Source organism: Dama dama, chromosome 28, assembly GCF_033118175.1.
Source record: "Dama dama isolate Ldn47 chromosome 28, ASM3311817v1, whole genome shotgun sequence".
NCBI classification, from domain to species: domain Eukaryota; kingdom Metazoa; phylum Chordata; class Mammalia; order Artiodactyla; family Cervidae; genus Dama; species Dama dama.
In genome coordinates, this window is record NC_083708.1 from 10870960 (window position 1) to 10896351 (window position 25392).

Genomic DNA, 25392 nt, shown 5'->3' on the forward strand with positions numbered 1-25392 from the left:
CAGTCCCCGTAGCTCGGGTTTTCTGTGGATGTGCTGCCCGGCCCCCAGCAGCTGCGAATTCTTGCCGCGGCCAATCCATCTTTCCCTCCAGGACCCGCCGGGAGAGGAGGCGGGGTGCGGACGGGAATCGCCTGCAGACGGCAACACCTCCCCCGACCCCGGTCCAGGCCCGGGGCGGGTCGGAGGCCGAGGGCAGAGGGCCTTCCGAGGGGCAGCGCGGCGGGAGCAGCGCGCGCCGGGCCGGGAGGCGGGAGCGATGGGCGGGCTCGGGCGCGGGCGGCGGCCCCGGGGCCGCGGGCTCCTCCCCGCCCAGCGCCCGCCGCTCGCCGCGCGCAGGCAGAGCGGGCCGGGCGCCGAGGTGCCGCCCAGCGCCCCGGCCGCGGCCCTGCCCGGGCCCTAGCGCCGCCGCCAGCCGGAGCCTGGAGCCGGCGCCCCGCAGCCCCGCCGCGCCCCGCGCCCGCCTCTCCGATGGGCAACCTGCTCGGCGGGGTCAGCGTGCGCGAGCCCACCACCGTGGAGGACTGCGACTCCACCTGGCAGACGGACTCGGAGCCCGAGCTCGAGGAGCCGGGGCCGGGCGGCGGCGAGGGCCCGGGGCGGGAGCCCGCGCAGCCCCCAGAGCCCGCGGAGCCCCAGGAGCCCCCGGAGCGAGCCGGCGGCCGGCCCCACGCCGGCCCCGCGCCGGAACCGGACGCCGAGGCGGCGGGCGCAGAGCAGGTAGGCGGCCGCCGGGGCCTCGGGCCGGGGTAGGGCGGGGGGCGGCCGCGGGCGACCCCTGAGCGCAGAGCCCAGGCGCGGGCGCGGCGGCTCGTCCTCCTGCGGCCGCCCCGGGACCCAGGCCCTGCGCGCTGGGGCCGCCCCGGACGGCTTGGGGCCTGAGCGCGGGCACCGGCTGGCGGGCCCCCGGGCAGAACCCAACTTGGCGGGGTGTCTTCCCAGCCTCCGCAGCGCTGCCGGGTGACGGAAGGCGAGGTGGGGGCAACCTGCCTGAGACTAGAGGATGGTGAAAACCCGTCTAGTGCGTGTTATTAATTAAAAAAAAAATCACCCAGAATGTGGTGGGGGCAGCGAGCCCTCTCTCTGCAGCGGGGTCTCCAGCCTTTAGGAATCTCTGGAAGGCCCCCATCCGAAGGGAAAATGCCAGAGTTCCTAGTCCAAGTCAGGCCTTCTAACCCAGGAGTTCAGGGCATGCTCCAAACATCTTTTTTTCACCCAGAAGACTTGTTGATCCAGATGTGCTGAAGTCATCTGCCTACTTCAGTTCGGAGGAGAGGTTAGTCACCCTTCTAACCTCTGATGGACTGAATCAGGAAACTTTAGAAGGGTGGATCTGCATGGCCAAGCCTCTGAAGGGCGCCCAGCTCAGCTCTAACAGGCCAGGGGGTCCTGGGTCAGGCCCTCCTCCCGATCAGCCCTGAGGGGAAGAGGATGGGAAATGGAGCCCAGGGTCTCTTGGCTCTAGCAGAGGAATCAGCAGGTATATTTTACAGGAAGGCTGCCTCATCCGTCTTGACAGTCATCTGTTTGGGTCAGCAGCAAACTGTGCAGGCTCTGTGCTATACACATGTTCTTTCCCAACTGCACTTTTGGGAGTGGAGTGTGGTAGCAGCTGCTCTTTTGAACTCCCGTTTTGGAGAAAACTGAGGCCTAGAAAGAAGTTTGCCCAGGATCATCCAGGGAGAGAGATGCAGACCCAAGTCTGCCTATCACCTGCGGCAGAACCTGAGACCTGATTGTCTCTTTGCTCCTGCTGCTGGTCGTCTTGCCTTGTGAATTCATTGTTTTTCCCTTCCAGTTGTATCTCAGTGAAGAAGTTTGTGATGTCAAAAACAAAAAACAAAAAACAACACCTGTTTAGATTCAGTCCAACTAACCTGGTCCATCTATATGAAGCAGTTTTAGAATTCATGTTTCAATCAGTTAATCACAACCCCAGTAAATGGTAGATGCCTTCAATCTTTTCTTTTCCCCTTTAATGATTAATATTTCTTGTCAGGATCACCATGTAATGTCTACTCTTTAATGCTGCTTTTGAATGTCCACCTTACCTGCTCCCTACTCCCCATGGTCATTTGCAAGAACTAATGGAGCTACCTTTAAAGTCTAACCCAGTCTACTTTTTAGACTGCTAAAAAGTAGAAAAACTACTTTTCACCAGCTCTGTTGCTGTGTTCCTAGTCCAAGTGAATATTTGACAAACGATGGTGCCATTAAGGAAGTCTAAGGTAGCAAGCAGCATCAGAGGTTGAATCAACAATCCCCTTAAAAAAAAAAAAGAATCCCCTTGAGTTTAATATCCTATAAGACATCCAAGGGGAGTTGATGAGTAGTTCATTATGAGTGGAGCCTCAGTCCAGGACTGGAATCGTCATGATTCCATTCTTACTGGAATGTAAGAATGGAGGTATTTAAAGTCATGGGCAGATTTGGGGTCATCAAGGAGCATGAGAAATGTGGACAGGCCCTGTGCACTGCTCCATGGAGACCATGTGAGGAAGAGACGTCAAAGATGAGGCTGCCCAGGGGCGACCAGTGAGATGGAGCAGAAGGAAACCGGGGCATGTGTGGCGTGTGATGGTGTTTCAGAAGGAGAGGTGTCAGCTGGCCCAGAGCTGCTGGGAAGTCACCTGCGGGGAGCACTGGGAAAGACACTCAGTGAGCTGGGAAAGTGTCAGGTGATGCTCATAAAAGCCATTTGATGGCATGCAGAGGATGATAGCCTGATTGGGGTGGGCTGTGAGAGAAGGGAGACAGGCAGGGACTATGGGCACCTCTCTAGGGATGTTTTGCTATAAATGGGAGCAGAGCTATGGATCTGTCATTGAGGGGAGTTTGGGTCAGTCCCAGTTGATGCATGTTTAAGATTAGAGATGCTACAGCATGTTTGCTGAAGGCAATGACCCAGAAGACAGGGAAATTTTGGGGACACGGGAATTAGTGATAAAACATTAAGGAACAAAATCTGTGGCTGAGCAGGTGAAAGGCAGTGGGGAGGAGAGCCTGGAGTAGCAGGAAGGGGAGGGAGCACGGATGATGCTGGCAGGCTGGCGCATTTACAGCCTGGAGGAGGCAGGCATTCTCAGCATAACGCTGGGAAATATAGGTAGGGCGTGAGTCATTCTCCTCATTTCTCAGATGATCAAATGAAGATGCAGTTAAAAGCCTCACACAGCAGCAGAGTTAAAGACTCAGCCTGAGTGTCCTGACTCCTAGTTTTGAACTGTTGATATTCCACCATGGTTTCTATGACAGTCCTTCGCATTGGGTGGAGCTGAAATTGATTCAGATCCAATTAGTCAGACTTGGAGCCTCCAGCCCGGGGTTCTCGGTCTGGCCCAATCGCTGGGCTCTGGGCGATAGTTATTGAATTTGACTCCAAGCCTGGGTTCCCTTGTCTCTAAGATGGAAGCACTCCTGACGGCCTGGCAGGTGGGTTATAAGAATCAAATGAAATAATATATGTGCCTGGTAAGTGGAAAAGTGCTATCTCTATACTTCTGGGATGATGAGTCATGGGGTTGTAGCATAGGCTAAAGAGATCCAGAAACCTGCTAGGCAGAGCTATTTTAAAACATGTGGTGAAGACCAGAATATAAGCTTTTCCTTGCTTATGTAAGGAGCAGCTATTGTTAAACATCAGCTAGTTTGGAGTTGAAGTGAGCCACTCTGTACTTGTTGTAATAGTGAGAATCATTGCTCTTCAGAAACTGCTTGGAGGATGCCGGTCTGTCAGCACCGACGGGGGCGGGGGCCGATGAGGAAAGGTGGGCGAACCTCTTAATGAATATTCAGACTTCAGCTTTGTCATCTGTTTCATCTTCCTCAGCAGTCTCTTTGCCCTTCTGCGTGACTCTGGACCCAAAGCACGTTCTTGTACATTATGGTAGCACGTGGAGTTAAGAGCATGAGAACTGATTATTTTGACTTGTATTTTATCCTTTAAAAATTGCCGTGGGGCTGGGAATTTTGTTTAGAATTTTAAAAGTGTAAGTAAACTACCACATACAGGTTACTGCAATGTGAAGTTCATTCCAACTGAGAATTATACTACTCTGTGTGTATATGTTTGAAATCTGCTACCTTCGAAAAGAGAATAGCTACCCACCCCAGTATTCTTGCCTGGAAAATTCCATGGACAGAGGAGTCGAATGGGCTACAGTCTGAGGGATCGCAGAGTTGGACATGACTAAGTGACTAACACACACACACACACATGCCCCTTATATCACATTGTATTATCACTGAATTAACCAAAGGTTATTCATGCCTTTGTGTACCTGTTATATACTGTGAAGGATGGAGTTTAGAAAGCTATGTAGTTTGTTTTAAAAGCCTGCTTTCCAAAAAAAAAAATAAAAGCCCGCTTTCCCTTCACAAATATTACTTGACTTCAAAGTACAGCTAACATTGCAAGACTGATGACAATCTTCTTTGTAGGATTGATTTATTATCTCAACACTTTTCATGTTATATAAAATACTTTAAAATAGTTTTGTCGTAAAACCACTTGTCTAACCTCTGGTCTTGAATTCATTGTGAGTTCTGTTTCTAATAGATACTGATCCATAATATTTGGCCTCTATAGGCTTTTGGTAAATAATAAAGTTTCTTATTTAGTAAAACACCTCAGAACAAATGTTGCTGGCTTCAAGTCAGGAAATGACAGAGCCAACAAATGTTGCTAGTAAGCATTATTAAAAGGACATTTAAAATATCTTCACTCAGTGGATAGCTGGACACTGTTCAGCCTTTCTTTACATGTGCTTGTTATTTCAAGTTTGTTCTGAAAATTCTTCAGTGAAAATATCTTGCTTCAAAATGTAAACGGAATTTCCCCTTTTATTTTAGGGGACTGATTCCACTGAAGCACCTGCGAAGCCAAAGAGAAGTTTTTATGCTGCGAGGGATTTGTACAAATACCGACACCAGTACCCAGTAAGACCATAGAATGATTTTTTTCTAAACTGCAAAATATTTCCCTTCCATTTCTGTTATTTTATGATGCCAATGAGCAAATGTACAAGGAAGGTCCTTGTGCCTTTTTTATATGTCCATGTGCTGGAGATTGATTTATTTTTTCCTTTAGCAGAACTTCAAAGATATCCGATATCAAAATGACTTGAGCAATCTTCGTTTTTATAAGAATAAAATTCCATTTAAGCCTGATGGTGAGTAATCCGCTACCTTGGTAAAAAGCAAACTTTAAATAGTAGTAGTAGCCCTAGCTATCTTTGTTTACTCCCTGCTCGGTCCATTCTCAGCGTGTTGGTTCGTTGTCTGGCTTGAATCTGCCCTGCAGTCTGTTGTGTCCCCAGAATCTAGACCCTTGAGCTGTGAGCATCCACTCGGCAGATTCTGGGGGAGTGACCCGAGGATTACCAGTTCCTTCCCACCACGTGTTTACAGTGGTGACTCCTATCTGGAAGGGAGTGGGGGTCTTTTTTGTGAGAGGGAAAAAAGGACATTTCTAGAACCCTAGGGTATTAGATTATTAAGAAACAGTAGGGGAGAACAAATTCAGTTTCCTCAGTTTAAAGATGAAGTTGCTGGATCTTGATGCTGGAATGACTGGTTGGTTGGTTCACTCCATCATAGACTTGGGTCTCGGTTCCAGAATTTAGTGTTCCTTTCAGTGTGCCATACCCCAAAAGTCTGTAGAACATGATTGAACGTGATGTTCCTATTGGGATCATCTTCCCTGTTGGTTTTCAGATTCAAGGCCAGGGAGCTAGAGGAGCCCCACTTCTATCCTAGGGATGGAACTTCACACACTGCAGGTCTCCACACAACTCTGTCAGATAAGCCCGCCCTCCACAGTTCTGCAGGTGCCTTCCCAGGGTCTTTTCCAAACCTACATTGAGAGGGTGCGGTCCCTGTGGTACCTATGCCTGATTTCCCAGGCACCAGACTGTGGTTCGTGGTGGGCATCCTCACTTTATCCAGGTCGAGCTGGAAAGACGGCTGCTCTCCACAGAGCCCTTGCCTCTGTGAGGTGACCAGATGGCCCTGGCTGCGGCTCTTGGCTCTCAGTGGAAACTGAGCCAAACTCACAGCAGAGTGAATCAGGGAATGAGGGTCATGGGCTGCGAAGCAGAACCAAGTTAGTTCTTGATACACTAACTGCCTGAAGAAATGCCTAAGGAGTTCCCCACACTGTGCGCTGGTAGACAAACCAGTTGGGAAGTAAGGTGTGTTGCTGACATGGCCCGATCCACTTGATTTTAGTTAATTACTGGTGTCCCAGAAGTCTGCCCTGACTTCAAAGGGACCCTCTAGGTGACAATGCTCTGTTATATTTACTAATGGTGGAAACTGCTTTATATACTAATTGAAATAAGATTAATTAATTGGTTTTTTAGGACCTGGGGTAAGAAAAACTTTTGAAGAAATGCAGTGGTAGATTGTTAATTTGACTCTGATGTGACTTTGATAAAATTTACCCAAAGGGATGCCTTCAAATACTGAACACATTGAAGACAGAGATAATGACAATGTTTAACTTAATTTTTTTTTGTATTTCTAACAGTGAATTTATTTTTGAGGTAGTAATTTAGAGCAATAACTTAAAACAATGAATTTTTTTTTGGTAATCTTTATCACAAAATTTATTTGGAAATCTTATAAGACTAGTGGGGGTCAGAAGTTTTAGGTATGGTCACATAAAATGTTATTCTAGTTTATTATATAAATTACATCAATTCACACTTTTCTCCCCAGTATGTGTGAACACACACACACACACCACACTTGTTAGAAAGCATAAGCCTGCAATGACGTGTATTGGGTTGACCAAAAGTTTGTTAGGTTTTAAGTACAAATAAAAGGACTATTTTTCATTTTCACGAAGAACATATTGAAAAACATATTCACTGACTGAACGAACTTTTTGGCCAGCCCAATATTTTACTTATTAAGTAGGAGGAAGGGTAGATGGAAAGGGAGACAAATGGGAAATTATAGGGGTAAATCTTTTCAATAGGCTGAGGATTAAGTAGCAACGTTTTACTAAAAACCTTGAGCGTGAGGGTCTCTGATACGAACTGGTGACCTCTGGAGGAAACAGTAGTGAGATGAGCTATGTTTAGAATGGTATTATGTTGTTGTGTCTTTGTCTGTAAAATTGACTAAGGGGCTGCAGTCAATTGTGAGGACCTAGACAGACCTGGGAAGCAGAATTTTGCCTGAATAAGTTCTTCTAGGAGAAGGACAGGACGTGGTGAAGAAGAGGGCTTACGTTTCAGGACCATAAAGACCTGTGTTCCGCTCCAGGTTTTGCTGGTGTGTGACTGAGCAGATCTCACTGTTCCCAATGCTGGGTTGAGACGGTGCTGGGCAGATTCGGCGGGCTGGCTGCACTGCAGACCCGGGTCCCGCCGCTAGGAGGCGCTCACCACCTTTGCCTTTGCTTTTTCTTTCCTCCTTTTCCTTCTCCTTTTCCGACTTCTCTTTGCATTCCCTCCCTCCCACCTTGGTCCCCTTCCTTCCTTTTGCCCGGGGTACATTTCATTTTTATTTGGTCTTGTATTTAAAGAACTCAGTGGCCCTCAAGGGCAGGGGCTGGCCAACCTTCTTTGTACAGGGCCAGAGAGTAAATATCCTCCGCTCTGCTCTGTGGGCCATACCAGATCTGTTGCAACTACTCAGCTCCACTGTTTAAATACATAATACCTGAATGGATATGCATGGCTGTGTTCCAATAAAGCTTTATTTATAAAACAGGTGGCAGGCCATAGTTTTCCAGCCTCTGCTTTGGAGTAACTGTCCAATAGAGTTTTCTGTGATTTGAGGTGCCATGATTTTTCACTTCAATTAGGCTTATTTCATCACTGAGTCTGTGGCATAGGGTTTTCACCTTATAAAGGCATTGCTCTTGTGTGCTGTTATTACGTTTTAAAAAGTTTTAACACAAAGCTTAAGTGATTCTGTCTCAAAATGTCTTCGACGATGTTCTAACACCTGGTTCGTGTTCTGAATCTTTCCTCTTCAGGTGTTTACATTGAAGAAGTTCTCAGTAAGTGGAAAGGGGACTACGAGAAACTGGAACACAACCACACCTATATCCAATGGTCAGTCGCCTGCTCTCTCTCGAACCGTGACCTGTTTAGTCACATGTGCTTCCCAGAGATCACTAATATACAAATATTATTTCTCTAAAACATAGGCTTTTCCCCCTGAGAGAACAAGGCTTGAACTTTTATGCTAAAGAACTAACTACCTATGAAATTGAGGTGAGGCAAGCTGATTTCATCTCATGCCAGTTAGCCAAATTAATGTTGCCGTTTGATGGCCCTGGTAACTGAGTCACTCTGTCGAATTTTCCTCTTTTCATCAGGAATTCAAGAAAACAAAGGAAGCAATTAGAAGATTCCTCCTGGCTTATAAAATGATGTTAGAGTTTTTTGGAATAAAGCTGATAGATAAAACTGGAAATGTTGCCCGGGCTGTTAACTGGCAGGAGAGGTTTCAGCATCTGAATGAGTAAGTATAGCCCCTGCAATGAGTCCCCAAGGCACGGGCTTTTCTCTGGGTTGGAATTCTCTATGGCACATAGAGCCACAAGCAGATGGACCCATGGATTTGAATCCAAAAGCTCATCTGAAATGCATTTTATTCCCTGTTCTATATTCGAAAGCAAAATGAAATAACAACAGCAAAAAAAAAGAAAAGAAAAGAACGATATTCCAGGTAGAAATATGGCTGCCTGGTTTCGGAACTGTCTCCTCCTGCAGCCACTCTGCTGCCCACAACCAAGAGTAGCCTCGCTCCGTGTTTACACGTGTTTCTCTGCATTTGTGGTTGTTGTCTGTATAGGCTTTTCTAGACCCCGCTCCTAGGTTGTATGCTTCTGGTAGCTCAGGCTGCTTCCCAGGCACTGTGCCTGCTTAGATCAAATCCATAATTGAGCCCATGACATATGCTGTAAGTCCCCTACATAGGAACCTTCCAGCTGTGAACTTTCAAAGGTGCAAACGTGCGTTCACATGTCCCGTGTTGTAAGTTCGTTCATGGGCCTGGTGTACATTGTCACGTGTGTGCATCTTCTCCAAGCGGCGGCACTTTTGTGTGCGTTACTGAACAATACTGTGGAGAGCAGAGCCGTGCAGTATCTTTATTTCAAGCCCAGGATATCTGGAAGCAAGTGTAAAAGCAGCAGTGGTGTGGGTGGTATTCTTCAAGGTACTGTACTGTAAGATTACAAATGTTTTCTTTATTTTTTGTGTTTTTTTATGTACTACTTGTGTGAAAAGTTTTATAAACCTATTACAGTACAGTACTATATATCCAATTATGTTAGTTGGATATCTAGGCTAACTTTGTTGGATTGCCAAACAAAATGGACTTAGAACATGCTCTTGGAGTGAACTCATTTGTATGTAGGGGACTTACTATAAAAAGCACTTTATTAGACTGAGAGGTATTCATACATTTTAGAAAGAGAGAAAATTAGAATCATCACCTTATAGGTTGAAATCAGAAGCCCATTTTTGGTTAATAAATCCCAAACCTGTGAAGAAAATTTTAGCAGTTTATCCGGAACTGATTTTCTGTATTCTTTTGCTTGGATATATATAACTTTCATTAATACTTATATCCGAATTAAAAATATCATTTTCTTTGCATGCAAACTGGCCTTTTTTCCCCTTCTTAATTATAGGGTGACTTATGAGCACTGGACTATAAAACCAACAACTTTAAAACATTTTTGGCACATTATAATTAGCTGAATGGGGTAAATACCAAGAGAAAAACATTAAAACTAACCTCAAAAATATGTCTTTGCCCCAAACAGTATTTTGTACATGGATTAACTAATTTTTTGTTTGTATTTTTCTACAACTTTGATCTTGCTTTGGTAAAATGAGTAGAGCATTAATGTTTGCTCCTTCTATTTACTTTATTGTTTATAATCAACACTATTAAAATGGTGACTTGTAGTAAAACACTTAAAGATGTGGGCATGAAATTTTATGATCTTGACTAAAAGACCTGTTAACTCATAACTCAAGTTAAATTTGATTTATACAGAGCACTCTGGAGAAGGACATGGCAACCCACTCCAGTATTCTTGCCTGGAGCATTCCATGGATGCAGGAGCCTGGTGGGCTACAGTCCATGGAGTCCCAAAGAGTCGGGCACAGTTTAACGACTAGGTGACAACAGGGCACTTACACTGAAGCCATGCAGAGAGCTCTCCCTGGACAGTTTCTAAGCACTGGTGTCAGACCCTGAAAGACAGCAGTGTGCAGGGAGTCTGTTGACGTGAAGGATGGCAAGAGCCAACCTTAGAAGAGGATCTGATGATGTCTCATCTTCTGTGTGCTCATGAATGTCATTTGAGAGAGCCTCCATTTCCAACTTGATTTTTTTATTTGGTCTGCCTAAATCCTCCCTGGGGTTTAATTGTCTCCACCACTCTTAATTGGTGGTTGGAAGCAGAAGGCTTTCCTTAAATGAGTTTCTGACTTGAGACTTGGAGGGGAGCCTGACTGTTACCTGACCCTTCCCTCCCTGTCCTCTTTCCTTCTTCCCACCACCAGTTTTCCTTTCCATGGGTACTGCAGACAGCTTTTTTGTGTGTTTTAATCTGCATAGCATCTTGAGTCTTTTAGAGTAAGCAGGGAATTCAGTGTGTTTATAGTAGTCCACCATGACCTGTCCGTCATGGGTGGCCCCACACGGCATGACTTAGTGTCATTGAGTTAGACAAGACTGTGGTCCATGTGATCAGATTGGCTAGTTTTCTGTGATTATGGTTTCAGTGTGCCTGCCCTCTGACGCCCTCTTGCAACACCTACTGTCTTACTTGCGTTTCTCTTACCTTGGACCTGGGGTATCTCTTCACGGCTGCTCCAGCAAAGGGCAGCCGTTGCTCCTTACCTAGGATGAGGGGTATCTCCTCACGGCCGCCCCTCCTGACCTTGAACCTGGAGTAGCTCCTCTTGGCCCTCCTGCACCCACGCATCCGCCGTCTGACAGAATGTGGTCCACTGGAGAAGGGAATGGCAAACCACTTCAGTATTCTTGCCTTGAGAACCCCATGAACAATATGAAAAGGCAAAATGATAGGATGCCGAAAGAGGAACTCCCCAGGTTGGTTGGTGCCCAATATGCTACTGGAGGTCAGTGGAGAAATAACTCCAGAAAGAATGAAGGGATGGAGCCAAAGCAAAAACAATACCCAGTTGTGGATGGGACTGGGGATAGAAGCAAGGTCTGATGCTGTAAAGAGCAATATTGCATAGGAACCTGGAATGTTAGGTCCATGAATCAAGGCAAATTGGAAGTGGTCAAATAGGAGATGGCAAGAGTGAATGTTGACATTCTAGGAATCAGCGAACTAAAATGGACTGGAATGGGTGAATTTAGCTCATATGACCATTATATCTACTACTGTGGGCTGGAATCCCTTAGAAGAAATGGAGTAGCCATCATGGTCAACAAAAGGGTCTGAAATGCAGTGTTTGGATGCAATCTCAAAAATGACAGAATGATCTCTGTTTGTTTCCAAGGCAAACCATTAAATATCACAGTAATCCAAGTCTATGGCCCGGCCAGTAACGCTGAAGAAGCTGAAGTTGAATGGGTCTATGAAGACCTACAAGACCTTTTAGAACTAACACCCAAAAAAGATGTCTCTTTCATTTTAGGGGACTGGAATGCAAAAGTAGGAAGTCAAGAAACACCTGGAGTAACAGGCAAATTTGGCCTTGGAGTACGGAATGAAGCAGGGCAAAGGCTAACAGAGTTTTGCCAAGAGAACGCACTGGTCATAGCAAACACCCTCTTCCAACAACACAATAGAAGACTCTACCCATTGACATCACCAGATGGTCAACACCAAAATCAGATTGATTATATTCTTTGCAGCCAAAGGTGGAGAAGCTCTATAGAGTCAGCAAAAAAAAGAGTGGGAGCTGACTGTGGCTCAGATCCTGAACTCCTTATTGCCAAATTCAGACTTCAACTGAAGAAAGTAGGGAAAACCACTAGACCATTCAGGTATGACCTAAATCAAATCCCTTATGACTATACAGTGGAAGTGAGAAATAGATTTAAGGGACTAGATCTGATAGACAGAGTGCCTGATGAACTATGGACGGAGGTTCGTGACATTGCACAGGAGACAGGGATCAAGACCATCCTCATGGAAAAGAAATGCAAAAAGGCAAAATGGTTGTCTGAGGGGGCCTTACAAATAGCTGTGAAAAGAAGAGAACTGAAAAGCAAAGGAGAAAAGGAAAGATATACCAATTTGAATGCAGAGTTCCAAAGAATAGCAGGGAGAGATAAGAAAGACTTCCTCAGTGATCAATGCAAAGAAACAGAGGAAAACAACAGAATGGGAAAGACTAGAGATCTCGTCAAGAAAATTAGAGATACCAAGGGAACATTTCATGCAAAGATGGGTTCGATAAAGGACAGAAATGGTATGGACCTAACAGAAGCAGAAGATATTAAGAAGACGTGGCAAGAATACACAGAAGAACTGTGCAAAAAAGATCTTCATGACCCAGATAATCATGATGGTGTGATCACTCACTTAGAACCAGACATCCTGGAATGTGAAGTCAGGTGGGCCTTAGAAAGCATCACTACGAACAAAGCTAGAGGAGGTGATGGAATTCCAGTTGAGCTATTTCAAATCCTAAAAGATGATGCTATGAAAGTACTGCAGTCAATATGCCAGCAAATTTGGAAAACTCAGCAGTGGCCACAGGACTGGAAAAGGTCAGTTTTCATTCCAATCCCTAAGAAAGGCAATCCCAAAGAATGCTCAAACTACCACACAATTGCACTCATCTCACATGCTAGTAAAATAATGCTCAAATTTCTCCAAAGCAGGCTTCAGCAATACATGAACCGTGAACTTCGAGATGTTCAAGCTGGTTTTAGAAAAGGCAGAGGAACCAGAGATCAAATTGCTAACATCCGCTGGATCATCAAAAAAGCAAGAGAGTTCCAGAAAAACATCTGTTTCTGCTTTACTGACTATGCCAAAGCCTTTGACTGTGTGGATCACAATAAACTGTGGAAAATTCTGAAAGAGATAGGAATACCAGACCACCTGACCTGCCTCTTGAGAAACCTATATGCAGGTCAGGAAGCAACAGTTAGAACTGGACATGGAACAACAGACTGGTTCCAAATAGGAAAAGGAGTACGTCAAGGCTGTATATTGTCACCCTGCTTATTTAACTTATATGCAGCGTTAGTTAGTTCAGTCACTCAGTCATGTCCGACTCTTTGCGACCCCATGAATTGCAGCACGCCAGGCCTCCCTGTCCATCACCAACTCCCAGAGTCTACCCAAACCCATGCCTATCGAGTCGGTGATGCCATCCAGCCATCTCATCCTCTGTCGTCCCCTTCTCCTCCTGCCCCCAATCCCTCCCAGCATCAGGGTCTTTTTCAATGAGTACATCATGAGAAATGCTGGGCTGGAAGAAGCATAAGTTGGAATCAAGATTGCTGGGAGAAATATCAATAACCTCAGATATGTAGATGACACCACCCTTATGGCAGAAAGTGAAGAGGAACTAAAAAGCCTCTTGATGAAAGTGAAAGAGGAGAGTGAAAAAGTTGGCTGAAAGCTCAGCATTAAGAAAACTTAAGATCATGGCATCTGGTCCCATCAGTTCATGGCAAATAGATGGGGAAACAGTGGAAACAGTGTCAGACTTTATTGTTTTGGGCTCCAAAATCACTGCAGATGGTGATTGTAGCCACGAAAACAAAAGACGCTTACTGCTTGGAAGGAAAGTTATGACCCACCTAGACAGCATGTTAAAAAGCAGAGATACTACTTTGCCAACAAAGGTCCATTTAGTCAAGGCTATGGTTTTTCCAGTGGTCATATGGATGTGAGAGTTGGACTGTGAAGAAAGCTGAGCACCAAAAAATTGATCCTTTTGAACTGTGGTGTTGGAGAAGACTCTTGGGAGTCCCTTGGACTACAAGGAGATCCACCCAGGCCATTCTAAAGGAGCTCAGTCCTGGGTGTTCATTGGAATGACTGATGCTGAAGCTGAAACTCCAGTACTTTGGCCACCTCATGCGAAGAGTTGACTCACTGGAAAAGACCCTGATGCTGGGAGGGATTGGGGGCAGGAGGAGAAGGGGATGACAGAGGATGAGATGGCTTGATGGCATCACTGACTCGATGGACATGAGTTTGAGTAAACTCCGGGGGTTGGTGATGGACAGGGAGGCCTGGCGTGCTGCGGTTCATGGGGTCGCAAAGAGTTGGACACGACTGAACGACTGAACTGATAATAGTCCAGCAGAGAAAAATATTAAAAGAAAGTCAAGTGAAATAAAGTTTAGTGAACAGGTTACCATGACCAATAGAGGTGAAATATTTCAGCCTTTCTCACTGCCCTCACCTCTGTCTGCAAGCCCAACTTGTCTCTTTTATCTGTTATGCCACCCCAGAGTCTACCCACATCATTAGGAGAGTGGAGGTGTTTTGTATTTCTTGGTGACATTTGTTTCAAATCATACTGAAACACCCAGTTTCTTTCTTGTATAATTCTGTTCCATAATCCTGATCTTTATTCACTTTAACCCAAGTGTTTGTCCTTTTCTACTGTTATGTAAACTTTTAAATTGGAGAATGTGTTGATAGAGAAAATTTTATCATGGTCATTTATCTTGGATTGGATGTGTGAAATTGAGCTTCTTGCAAATATAGTAAATTTTGTTGTGTCATATAACTCCTCTTTGGGATTTTTAAAGGAAAATATTGTTCCAGTTTACCATGCCTCTCTTTGTCATAAACTTAGGAAGCAGATGTTGGGATTTCACTACCCAGTTATTAGACTATGTAGCGAAAGTGAAAGTGTTAGTCACTTAGCTGTGTCTGACTTTTTGTGACCCCATGGACTGTAGCCTGCCAGGCTCTTCTGTCCATCGAATTCTCCAGGCAAGAATACTGGAGTGTGTAGCCACGCCTGTCTACAGGGGATCTTCCAGACCCATGGATTGAACCTGGGTCTCCCTCATTGCAGGCAGATTCTTCACCATCTGAGCCACTGGGGATGCCCGACTATGTAGATGCTACCCTAACCTAACTACTAGGTTGTCCTGCTGATAATGGCACCTTGTCTTAACTTCACTGAAATTGGTATTGTCTCAAAAGACTGGTACTTGATTCATAAAACTGAAGCATTATCTGTGCTAAGTTTTATCCTTTGGCCTTCAAAGAGTTGACTATTGGGAGAACACTACTTTGGTAAATACCCAGAAAGATCAAAACATTGAAAACTGTTGTACTTGTCTTTTCCAACATTTGGTGAGCCCGAATCGTTCAGGGTTTGTTTAGTTTTGTCCAAACTAACTCTCAAACTATAAGGTCATGGAACCATGCCCTTCCACTCCTCAAATAATTCAGCATCCTTCTTCACTTTACCCAGATAAGTTGCTAGTGATTCCTAAGTGAATACCAAGCATTTGTGGAAGCCAAGGCAGGTATATGTGATGCTTGTAGAAAGGTCAGTGTCTGAGGTGTAAAGAGGTTTAGGGAAGTTAGGAATAAGTCGTGGTTGTGGGGCAGTTTTGGGTGAATAACTCACCTGGGCTGTTGATGACACATGTGATTAACACCTGAACCTGAGGATTCCTTTTGGACACAGCCAGGTATTTGTAATAAAGCAACTCTTGGGCTGAGTGAGGTCGGGGAGGTGAGATTATGAATTGTGACAGAATAGGCTTGGAAGGCTTTCATCTGATAATGGCCTTAGTTTTCAGACAAAGGAGATATTAGTGCAATCTGGGGAAAGAAGCATCTTTGGAATCAGTGGCATTAAAAGCAAATTTGTCAATTCTGTGATAGGGAAAGATGAGGTGAGAGAGGTCACAGGTGGAAAAGAGTTGGGGTGATTATGTTATGATAGGTATAAGTGTGGTGGTCTTTAGTATACCAGCACCAATATTTATATGGTTAAACAGTGTCTATTATTTAAGTTTCACATTCTTAGCTTATGGGTCAACTCGTTTGATTCTTACAAGCTCAGGGAGGTGTGGCCCCTTTCCCCATCTATAAACTGGGATGCTGAGCCTTCGAGATGCCATCATTTTACACAGCTGCTGGTGGAGAGGCAGGATGTGAGTTCAGTTCTGACTCCAAAACCCACACTCTCTGCTGTGCTAAATAAGTCCATTTTGCATCCTTTGTCAGAATTGTTCTAGCCAGGTAGAATGGCTTTTGCTGCTTTCCTTCCGAGTTGGTCCTTATGGTGGCTTCTGCTGACCAGCTGACCCTGGAAGTCATACATTCGGCTGGTAGCTAATGCCCAGCACTGGTTACCTGTGACAGGAATGATACCTTTGTGTAGTCGATATTCAACCACACTGTGTTTTATAAATAATAATTCAACATCTGTGGGGATACATTTTAAATCTAAGTGTCTTTCAAATGTGAAGAACTAACCAACCAGGGAGAATTTGTTTTATATATTTGAGTTTTATATCGATTGGCATTACACTGAGGTACAGAGGTTTAATACCTTCTGTTTTACGCTTCTTCGTGGAGTCTAATGCTCCTTTTAGCAAAGTCATTACAAGGCATGTTTTCATGATTTACAGTTGCATCAAAAGTATTTTCCCAGTGGTTTTCATTCCCAGGCTTCTTTCCCCACCTAATTTTCTTCCTTCATTTTATTCAACCTGCTTCCAGGTCTCAGCACAACTATTTGAGGATCACTCGTATTCTGAAAAGCCTTGGCGAGCTGGGATATGAAAGTTTTAAATCTCCTCTTGTGAAATTTATCCTTCATGAGGCTCTGGTGGAAAATACTATTCCCAATATTAAACAGAGCGCGCTGGAGTATTTCGTGTACACAATTAGAGACAGAAGGGAGAGGAGAAAGCTCCTACGGTTTGCCCAGAAACATTACACGCCCTCGGAGAATTTTATCTGGGGACCCCCGAGGAAGGCACAGCCCGAGGGCAGCAAAGCCCAGAAGCCCCCCAGCCCGCCCACCGCTGGGCAGCAAGGCCAGACGTCTATGCACAAAAAACCCAAAGAGTCCAAAAACGCCTCCTCAGCCGCGCACGGAGTCAGCAAAGCAGCCGAAGACAAAAAAGGGGCCTCTAAGGAGGCAGCCGAAGAGACGGACAAGCCCAGGGCGGAGCCAGGCAGCGAGGCCGCCCAGCCCGGAGAGCCAGAGCAAGACCGGGCTGCGGACGATTCCAGTCCTCCGGCAGAACAGACAGTTACTCACCCCGAGGAGCAAAAGGAGAACGCGTCTCCCCCTGAGAAGGATGAGGCGGCTGACAGCCGGAGCCAGGAGGGTGGGAGTCCGGGCGATGCGGGTGCCGATGACGCCGCCCCGTTGCCGTGAATTGTCCGAAGGCCCCCGCGCCTCTGCGCCCGCGGGAGGCGAGGCTGTGGCCGGTCCCGAGAAGCAAGGCCGCCTTTCCCGGCTCAGCCGGCTGTCGCTGATTTCTGTGGTCAGCGTGTAGCTGTCAGCTGGATTTCAGTCTGGATGGCTGTGAATTTAATATTTAAAAGGAAGTCTGAAGACGAGACCCAATGAATGAGTGTGTCCTGTAACACTTTGGGGATGTGAGTTTTCGCATCCCGTACACAATTCCTTTTAAATTATTTTCAGTGTATCTGGAAGTAATCATGGAGTCTTTGATATAACTGAGATAGGAATCAGTTCTTGGAGTGGACCGTACTATACCTGGAGGAAATTAAGAGGATAATTTCATTATGTGGCCACACCTTTGCCGCATTTAAAAGTTCCTGTGTTTAAGCTGCAAGAAAGAATTTGGTCTTCTTTGAGATAATCAGGAAGGAATTTGGATTTTTTTTTTTTTCAGCACCGCAGCGTGTTTGCTTCTGGTTCTGGTAAGGAGGTGGATGTCCTTGGGGACTTGGAATCACCTTCCCCTGCGTGTCAGTGCCGCCGTCTTTCCTGTCCTCTGTCTCCACCCTTGGCCCCATTCTCTTCCTGTCCTCTGTCTCCACCCTTGGCCCCATTCTCATCAGCCACCCGTGTCGGCCAGCACGTGCGTTTCTACTGTTGACATCTAGACATTCAGATGGTCTCCTACAGTGACATTTGCACGGGCCGGAAGGGACTGTCAACTGTACAATTTCAAGAATTTGCTTTGTTTCAAATAATAAACATGTGTTTCTGTATTAACGTACTTAAAAACAAATTTTGATGCAAAAGTCCAAGAAGAAAATCATGCCTTTTATGGCTGTTCCACATAAATTTGGTGCTTGTGTCTGAATGCAAATGACTAAAGAATTAAAAAATAAGAGAGGAAATTGTTCATTTTTAAAACGCATGCATTTTGTACTGGCAACAAGGCAGTGGTCCCTGAAACCATGAATATCTCAGTGTTATGTGGACTATGAAGTTCATATTGCTTAGCCCACAGGGTATCTGTAAAAAAAAAAATACAATTTGCTGCATCTCAGTTGTCAGGCCTTGAAATTGAGAGTAGATCTGACATCCCATGTATTCAGTTTTAGTAAGCACAGAATGTGTCAAAATTGGGTAAGAGCAAATAGCTTTATTTCCTATAATATTGTTACTAATTATTATAACACATTAGAAAACAAACACTGGTGAAAACTTCAGCATACCTACATTTCCTATAATATTGTTACTAATTATTATAACACATTAGAAAACAAACACTGGTGAAAACTTCAGCATACCTACCTTCAGCATACCTGAAAGTAATTAATAGACCTTTTTTTTAAACTTCATTTCATTTAGAAAGAAATTGCCTTTGTGTGTTTCTTAGGCCTTTAAGGGAAAATCTATTCACTTTAACCCCCAAAGAATTTTTACTATGTTTACTCTGTCCTGTTTTTTAATCACATCATATCATCTTCTGTTACCTTTATTGATCAGAGGATTTTTAGCAGAGGATTTCTAGAAAATAAACACACCAATAGTATGCTTTTAGAAGGATTTTATTGCCTTGAAATTTACATGAAATATCACTGTTCTTAAATCTGACTAATTTTTTATGAATGTTAGTAACACATATTATATATGTATTCCAATAAATATAGAATATTTTCTCATTACTAATTTCTCATAATTCACCAGTTTTATGTTTCTTCTGTTTTTTTGAAGTGAGCATTAGGATTTGGGAAACAATTCTGCTTTTGGATTTCAGTTCCTTTTTTTACTTTAATGTAAAAAAGGATTTCTTTCATGGCCCCATTCTTTCTTTAATGGCCTCATCGAGCTCAATAAGCAATTTTGCAGGGTTAGGGCAAGAGAGTAGTTTGTCACATTGGGCTGAATTGTAGAAATATAATACATTGGAAATATCTTACCAATTTTGCATACATGATAAAGTGTTCACACCACTTTCTAAGTACATAATGTTAAAATTTTGTGACCAGATATTAAAATATTAATAAGCAGCAGACTGATACTAAAATGGGTATAATCTGAATTACTTAGAAGCTAGTAGTATATCAGAACCCTTAGAAGTAAAAATGTTTCATTCAATAATTTCTAGAATATTCCTAATTAGGGATTTGATTAGTTGTACCATTTAATTTGAGACTATTTAGTCTCAAGGGGAAAACTGCCTGGCTTCTGTTTAAAACAGTGGCCTTTTTCTACCATGCTGGTTTTGAAAGTTATATTCACTTGTAACAGTATCAGTTCTACATTTAATCTGTAAATAACTTATGAGAGAATTCTTCAGTGGAAAGAAGTGAGAGAGTGCCATTCCTTTTGCATATAAAAATTACAAACACCTAAATTTTTTTTCTATTAAGAATATTTTGTACATTCAGTAGTTTTAAAATAAGATTATAGGTGTGTCTTTATGTGTGTGTTAGACATGAAACAGCCCTCTGGGTTTGACTCTGATGTGTTGTATTTTAAAAACTACTATGTGCTTGCAGAAACTTACTGAGAAGCTATTATAAAAATGCGGTGGAGCATGGCCAAATAGCTAGAAACTATTGAATTTTTGCAATTCTATAGACTTTATCATTGTACCATGGACTGTGAGGATATTCAGTATTGGCTATTGATAAAATACTAATTTGCATTTCATGGCAAATAGATGTTATACTGCTTGGTTAGTCTAGTATATTTCTAATATTTTGTGCATTCATATCCCAAAGGAGATAATATATGTGAAAATATTTTGAAATACTATAAAGTGATATATAATGATAAGATATATTTCTGTACAGTAGAGAAAAAGTTTATAACATTAAGAATATGATACCATTATACATTCTCATGCTCAATCTTATAAGAAATGGAAAAGAATAATGACAACTGAAAATATGTCTGCTTTCTCTAAGTCAGGTCCAGTTCTAAGTTCAAAATTATATGACATAGCTTTATTTTGAATTTTAGTTGTGATGAAAAGCTTTTTTTCAGCATCAAGGAGAAAACAGAATTTATAACTCAGGAGTTAGCAGAAGTTACAAGATTTTTTTTTTTGCCAAGTCTTAAAAATATAAATGTTATGTTTACATAATTATCTACTTTGTTTCTAGTTTTTCATACTTTAATCTGACAGAAGGAATTATCTGGTGAAAAAGGAAAACAATACAGTGTTACATCTGAGTCACTCTTTAAAAAATCATTTTAGTAAGTAAACATCCATATCAAAGTGGTCAAAAATTGATTGACCGGATAGAGACTATTTGGTTAATTGTTTAAAGTTAAATTTCCCTAGTTTATAGTAGAGTTATGTTTGATTTATAATCTACTGAGCAACTAAATCAACCCTTTTATTTTGTCTTTCTATAATTGAGGCTCTTATAAAAGCTTTATTTTCTAACCTGAGGAAAGGACAGTCTTGATCTTGCTTGGTTCTAATTGCATCTGTGGGCTCCCAAGTTTATTTGGGGTGAGCAGGGATTCTTTGTTATAGGATAGTTTTGAAGATTTCTATTTTGTTTCCCACTTTAAAAATACCCATTTTGTTTTCTTTTGGGGGTATTTCTGTTAAATGTAAGGTAAGCTGGAGTTAGACACACTGGAAATCATTTCAAATGTAGGTGTAGTTGTATAGACAGATGGCATGGGTTAGTAGAACATAGAAAGTTAGGGGTGTACAGGTGTTGATGTCTTTTACATCTGATTCTGTTTGTTCCACGAGCAGATCTGTGTGGGTATCTCTAGGGTAACAGTGAGTACACCCTGCCTCCTCCCATGTTCCAGCCCACCCAGCAGACTATGCTGGGGGACAGACTGTATTTTAGAAATTCCTAATTACTGAAGTTGTTAATAATATAGTTATAAATAAATGAATGCCTGGGGGTGTCCAGATGTGCCTTAACTAACGTGATCAGGCTTTCATTCAGAAGTTTAAATTTTTACTCCATTATAAAATCTTGCCATAAGGGACATTCCAAGCCATGAAGATCAGTTATTTTAGTGAAATTTACTTTGGTTGGTGCTTTTTCATTTTGGAGACATTTCCATTTGTATCAGTAACATCAGTTCAAAAGTGAGTATATTAGCCACAGTGTTCAAACATGTTATATTTGACAAAAGGCCTTTACAGTAAGAAAGATTAGCTACATTGTTACATTTATTTATGCTTCTCCCTAATTTTTCTACATGCTGTAATTGTCACTGTAAACATCTGTCAGTTTCTACAAGTAATATTTATTTGTCTTTTGTTTTTAGATGCAGATGGATGTAGAAAATAGGATTAGAGAAATGATTTAAAAGTTTAATTCCAATAGATGTTTGGAGGAATCTGAAATTCATTTGGACTTTGATACTGTAGTTTTATTAGAAACAAACAGTACTGTTCTTGCTTTTTACCTTCGGTTGGAGAAAATATTTTTTGTCATCTGCTTTTCTTCTTCTTTTGTTGAGAAGTTTATTGTTTTAATTATTTGTGGGAAATGGCTTCTTAATATGTTTGTTTCCTTGAATTAACATGCTTGTGTGGAGGATATAATTAACGGCTTTGTTTTATGGTCCAAACTCTGCCTGGGGGTTGAGTTCAGAGGAGGGGAGGTGGCTGAGAACCAGAGAAGGCATCTGGGTGAAGGGGAGCTGACCCTGGATGCAGCCCCCCCAGTGGAGGAAGGGTCCCTGGAGCATCCTCTGAGTGACCAGGATCTTGGTCTGTGATTGCTGACTTCTGAGGAGTGGGGACCACCTTGGACTCCATACACTGGTTCAGTGGGTATCAGTTTTCATAAAAATACCTGTTGTAGGTTCATTCGCCACCATTTTGTAGTTGTTTAGCAAATTGTGAGCAATTGGACACCTGCTGTGTAGATTACAGCTAAATGTATCTCAGGAAACTGACATACCAGTTCTGCCTACCCCTCCCCCCCAGTTCAAAACTCCTGATCGCCAATCAAAAATTGCTTGAGTTGTTCTTTCAGAGGCCTCTGTATAAAAGTCTTCATAAAATGGTTCAATGTAAAGATGAAAGGAAAAAGGCACCAGTGCTGTGTTGTTATGCTGAAAGACCTTTTTATATATATTAAAAAAAATCAGAAACCTTATATATTTTAATATGTAAAATATATGGAAGTTATACAGTTTATCCTATTTTCATTTTTAAATTATAATGGAGTTTGTGGAACAGTTACATTAACTAGAGAGATTAGTTGTGTAATAAGCTCTGGTCCTAGGAAACATCCAAGTTCTGCACTCACTGGTCAGATGAACACTTTAGTCACTGCTGCTGGGTTCAGGATCATGTGGAGGAGAGGAAATCACGATGGAAACACAAAACCAGAAGCTAGAGACTCCCTACTGAAACGAAGATGTAAGCGATTGTAGTTTTGTGTAGTGGCGGAGTGAGTGCAGTGAGCACTGGATGAGGGTCTGCAGAGCTTTCCAGCGGGGACGTGCCCTGGGTTACAGGTGCCGAGGGGATCTGTACCTGTCTGGAAACAGTCCCGTCCCCGCTCCCCTTTGAAGCCTGAATTCCGCTTACTCCACAGCAGACTGAGACCTTGTACAGCCTGAGAGAAATAATCACGGGATCCGGAACCAGGTTTAATTCCTCTGCCGGTGCTTTTACTGAGTTAAGTGGAGGGGCTGGCTGTAGACCCACGGAGGAGAGGCAGCGATGGGTGGCTTATGGCAAAGTAACCCTGTCTCCCGAACCATCACAATGAAGAGCAACAAACTGGACCAAGCGTTAGGTCCATTTACAAGCCTTTTGTTTTCCTCCTGGTAAAAAGTTGGTTTGCTTGTTCCTCAGTGAGCTGTCCACTCGTCTTTTGTGCAAACTGCCCAGACAGATGGCCAACCGGGTCCAGTCACCATTTCAATCGGGAAACTTTAGTGCCCTTTGTATTTCGAGTATTTCGGGAGGATGGGAGTGATTCTCAGAAAGATGGGTGCTTCCTGCCGCTGTGAGCGCGGTCTCTTCCGCAGCTGGGGGCCTTCCACCCCGCGCCGTCCTCTGCAGGATGAATTAGAGAATGCTGGCGCATGTCTGTGCGCACCAATACCATATGTATGTGGTAGGAGCTGTAACCAGTTTCTGGATATGTCTGGTACTATGAAACACTTATTTTATAATCCTGTAACTGTATGGCAGTGTTATGCCAAAAATGTATAAAGAGCAATAGTTTCTCTTGTTTACTGCTGTGTTTAAAAAGATCGTTTCTGAAACTGTATGTTTAGAGTCCCTTCAATTATTTTTAATAACTAGTGCCAAATATACATCCTGTAAAATGACTAAAAGCCACTTCATCTTGGTTAACATTCTAGCCTTATGTTAGAGTACATTATGTTGACTTTGCATGATTAAACTATTTTTAAAGAGCTGGAACAAATGACTTTGCTGTTTTTCTGTGATTAGACTTTCTTATGGTTATTGTATGAGATCAACATTATTCCCTTTTTATCCTCTAAAATAAATGTTGTGTTTTGCAGGGTGAAATCTTATTTACACAGGCAGCTATTTTTGTCAGGGATGATTGGAGGACAGCTCACATGTGTTATATGTCAGCTGGCTGTTTATGGCTCTTTCACTTTTCTCTAATGTAAAGGTTTAAAAGTATTAACATAAATGAGTGCAACATGAATAACGGATGGAACATGTTTTTCACTTTAGTAGGGCAATCTTTTAACAACAATTTTTTTTTTTTTTTGATTAAGAAAAATGCAGCTGTGAGGTACAAGTGAGGAGGCTGCTCAAGACGCCACAGGACAGTGGGGTTGAAGGTGAGGGAAAGCGTTACCTTGGAGTGTGGCTGTGTGGATCTGCAGAGGCAGGCGAAGAATGGGTGACAGAACAAAGAATAAACTGTGGTTAAGAATGACATTAGGGCTTCCAGGGTGGCTCAGACAGTAAAGAATCTGCCTGCAATGCAGGAGACCCAGGTTTGATCCCTGGATCAGGAAGATCCCCTGGAGAAGGGCATGGCAGCCCACTCCAGTATTCTTGCCTGGAGGACTCCGTGGACAGAGGAGACTGGTGGGCTACAGTCCATGGGGTCTCAGAGTCAGACACGACTGAGCGACTAACACTTTCACTTTCAAGAATGAAATTGGAATGAAATCACATTGTGCAGAAATGCGAAGCTCAATGAGAGAAAAGGAACCGATCACAGCCGTGGTGGTGAAATGAGCAGAGTTGTAACTGCCTGACCTTGGGATGAATTGTTTAGGGAGAGAGCAAGGCGCACAAGCAATTACCATCCTAAGGGAGGAAGGACGTGTTCTGGTGACAGAAAAGAGAGAGGTTTGCTTTTCCCCAGAGGTCAAAGTCAGAAGGCAGGCTTCCGAGGACAGAGATTCTCTGGAGTGAAAGCATCAGGATGGAGTCTGCATTTCTTCAAGATGTAAGATCTAGTGTGGGAGAGAGTTCGCAGAAGAAATTTATAATAAAACACATTTCTTATTCTAAGCCTCACATGCACACAGCGCAGGCGAACTTGGTGCCCAGGGACAGAAGGAAATCTCAGCCAGGGGAAAAGTGATGAGAGGCAGGGTGGCCTCTCACGGTTGAGTTTAGGCCCCCGAATTATGACTCACTGAAGAGTCAGGCTGATTACACGGAGCACAGAAGGATGATCCTCTCCTTGGGATTATCCCCATGAATATGCGGGATTAATCGGAAGAGCATTTTTAAAACAGGTTACCCATGGGAGAGATTAGAGAGCCAGTGTGGACTGACTTCACAGAGGAAGGCTGCGTTTATTAATTTTGCTGTAATAGTTAGCGTCCCACTATTTTTATTAGGCTGTAGTCCATGGGGTCGCGAAGAGTCGGACATGACTGAGCGACTTCACTTTCACTTTTCACTTTCATGCATTGGAGAAGGAAATGGCAACCCACTCCAGTGTTCTTGCCTGGAGAATCCCAGGGATGGGGTCGCACAGAGTCGGACACGACTGAAGTGACTTAGCAGCAGCAGCAGTGTATATTCATCACGACCAAGGAATATACAAATGTG

General features: G+C 43.5%; 1 protein-coding gene across 2 annotated transcripts; it reads left to right on the forward strand.

The window, feature by feature from the left end:
- Window positions 1-440: 440 nt before the first annotated feature.
- OGFRL1 (opioid growth factor receptor like 1) lies at window positions 441-23891 on the forward strand. 2 transcript variants are annotated; one of them, XM_061131868.1, is made up of 7 exons: window positions 441-717; window positions 4849-4935; window positions 5087-5168; window positions 7988-8066; window positions 8162-8228; window positions 8333-8478; window positions 16676-23891. In XM_061131868.1, exons 1-7 carry the CDS (start codon window positions 469-471, stop codon window positions 17340-17342), a joined length of 1377 nt encoding a protein of 458 aa, XP_060987851.1. In that variant the 5' UTR covers window positions 441-468; the 3' UTR covers window positions 17343-23891. The 2 variants fall into 2 exon arrangements, with proteins under 2 accessions (XP_060987851.1, XP_060987853.1); XM_061131870.1 differs by having other exon boundaries at window positions 5090-5168.
- The last annotated feature ends 1501 nt before the right edge of the window (window positions 23892-25392 follow it).

Coding starts and splice junctions, on each gene's coding strand:
- OGFRL1 (XM_061131868.1), top strand. CDS start 469: ATGGGCAACCTGCTCGGCGGGGTCAGCGTGCGCGAGCCCACCACCGTG. Junction 5,169..7,987: donor AATTCCATTTAAGCCTGATG/GTGAGTAATCCG, acceptor TTTCCTCTTCAG/GTGTTTACATTGAAGAAGTT. Junction 8,229..8,332: donor TAACTACCTATGAAATTGAG/GTGAGGCAAGCT, acceptor TCTTTTCATCAG/GAATTCAAGAAAACAAAGGA.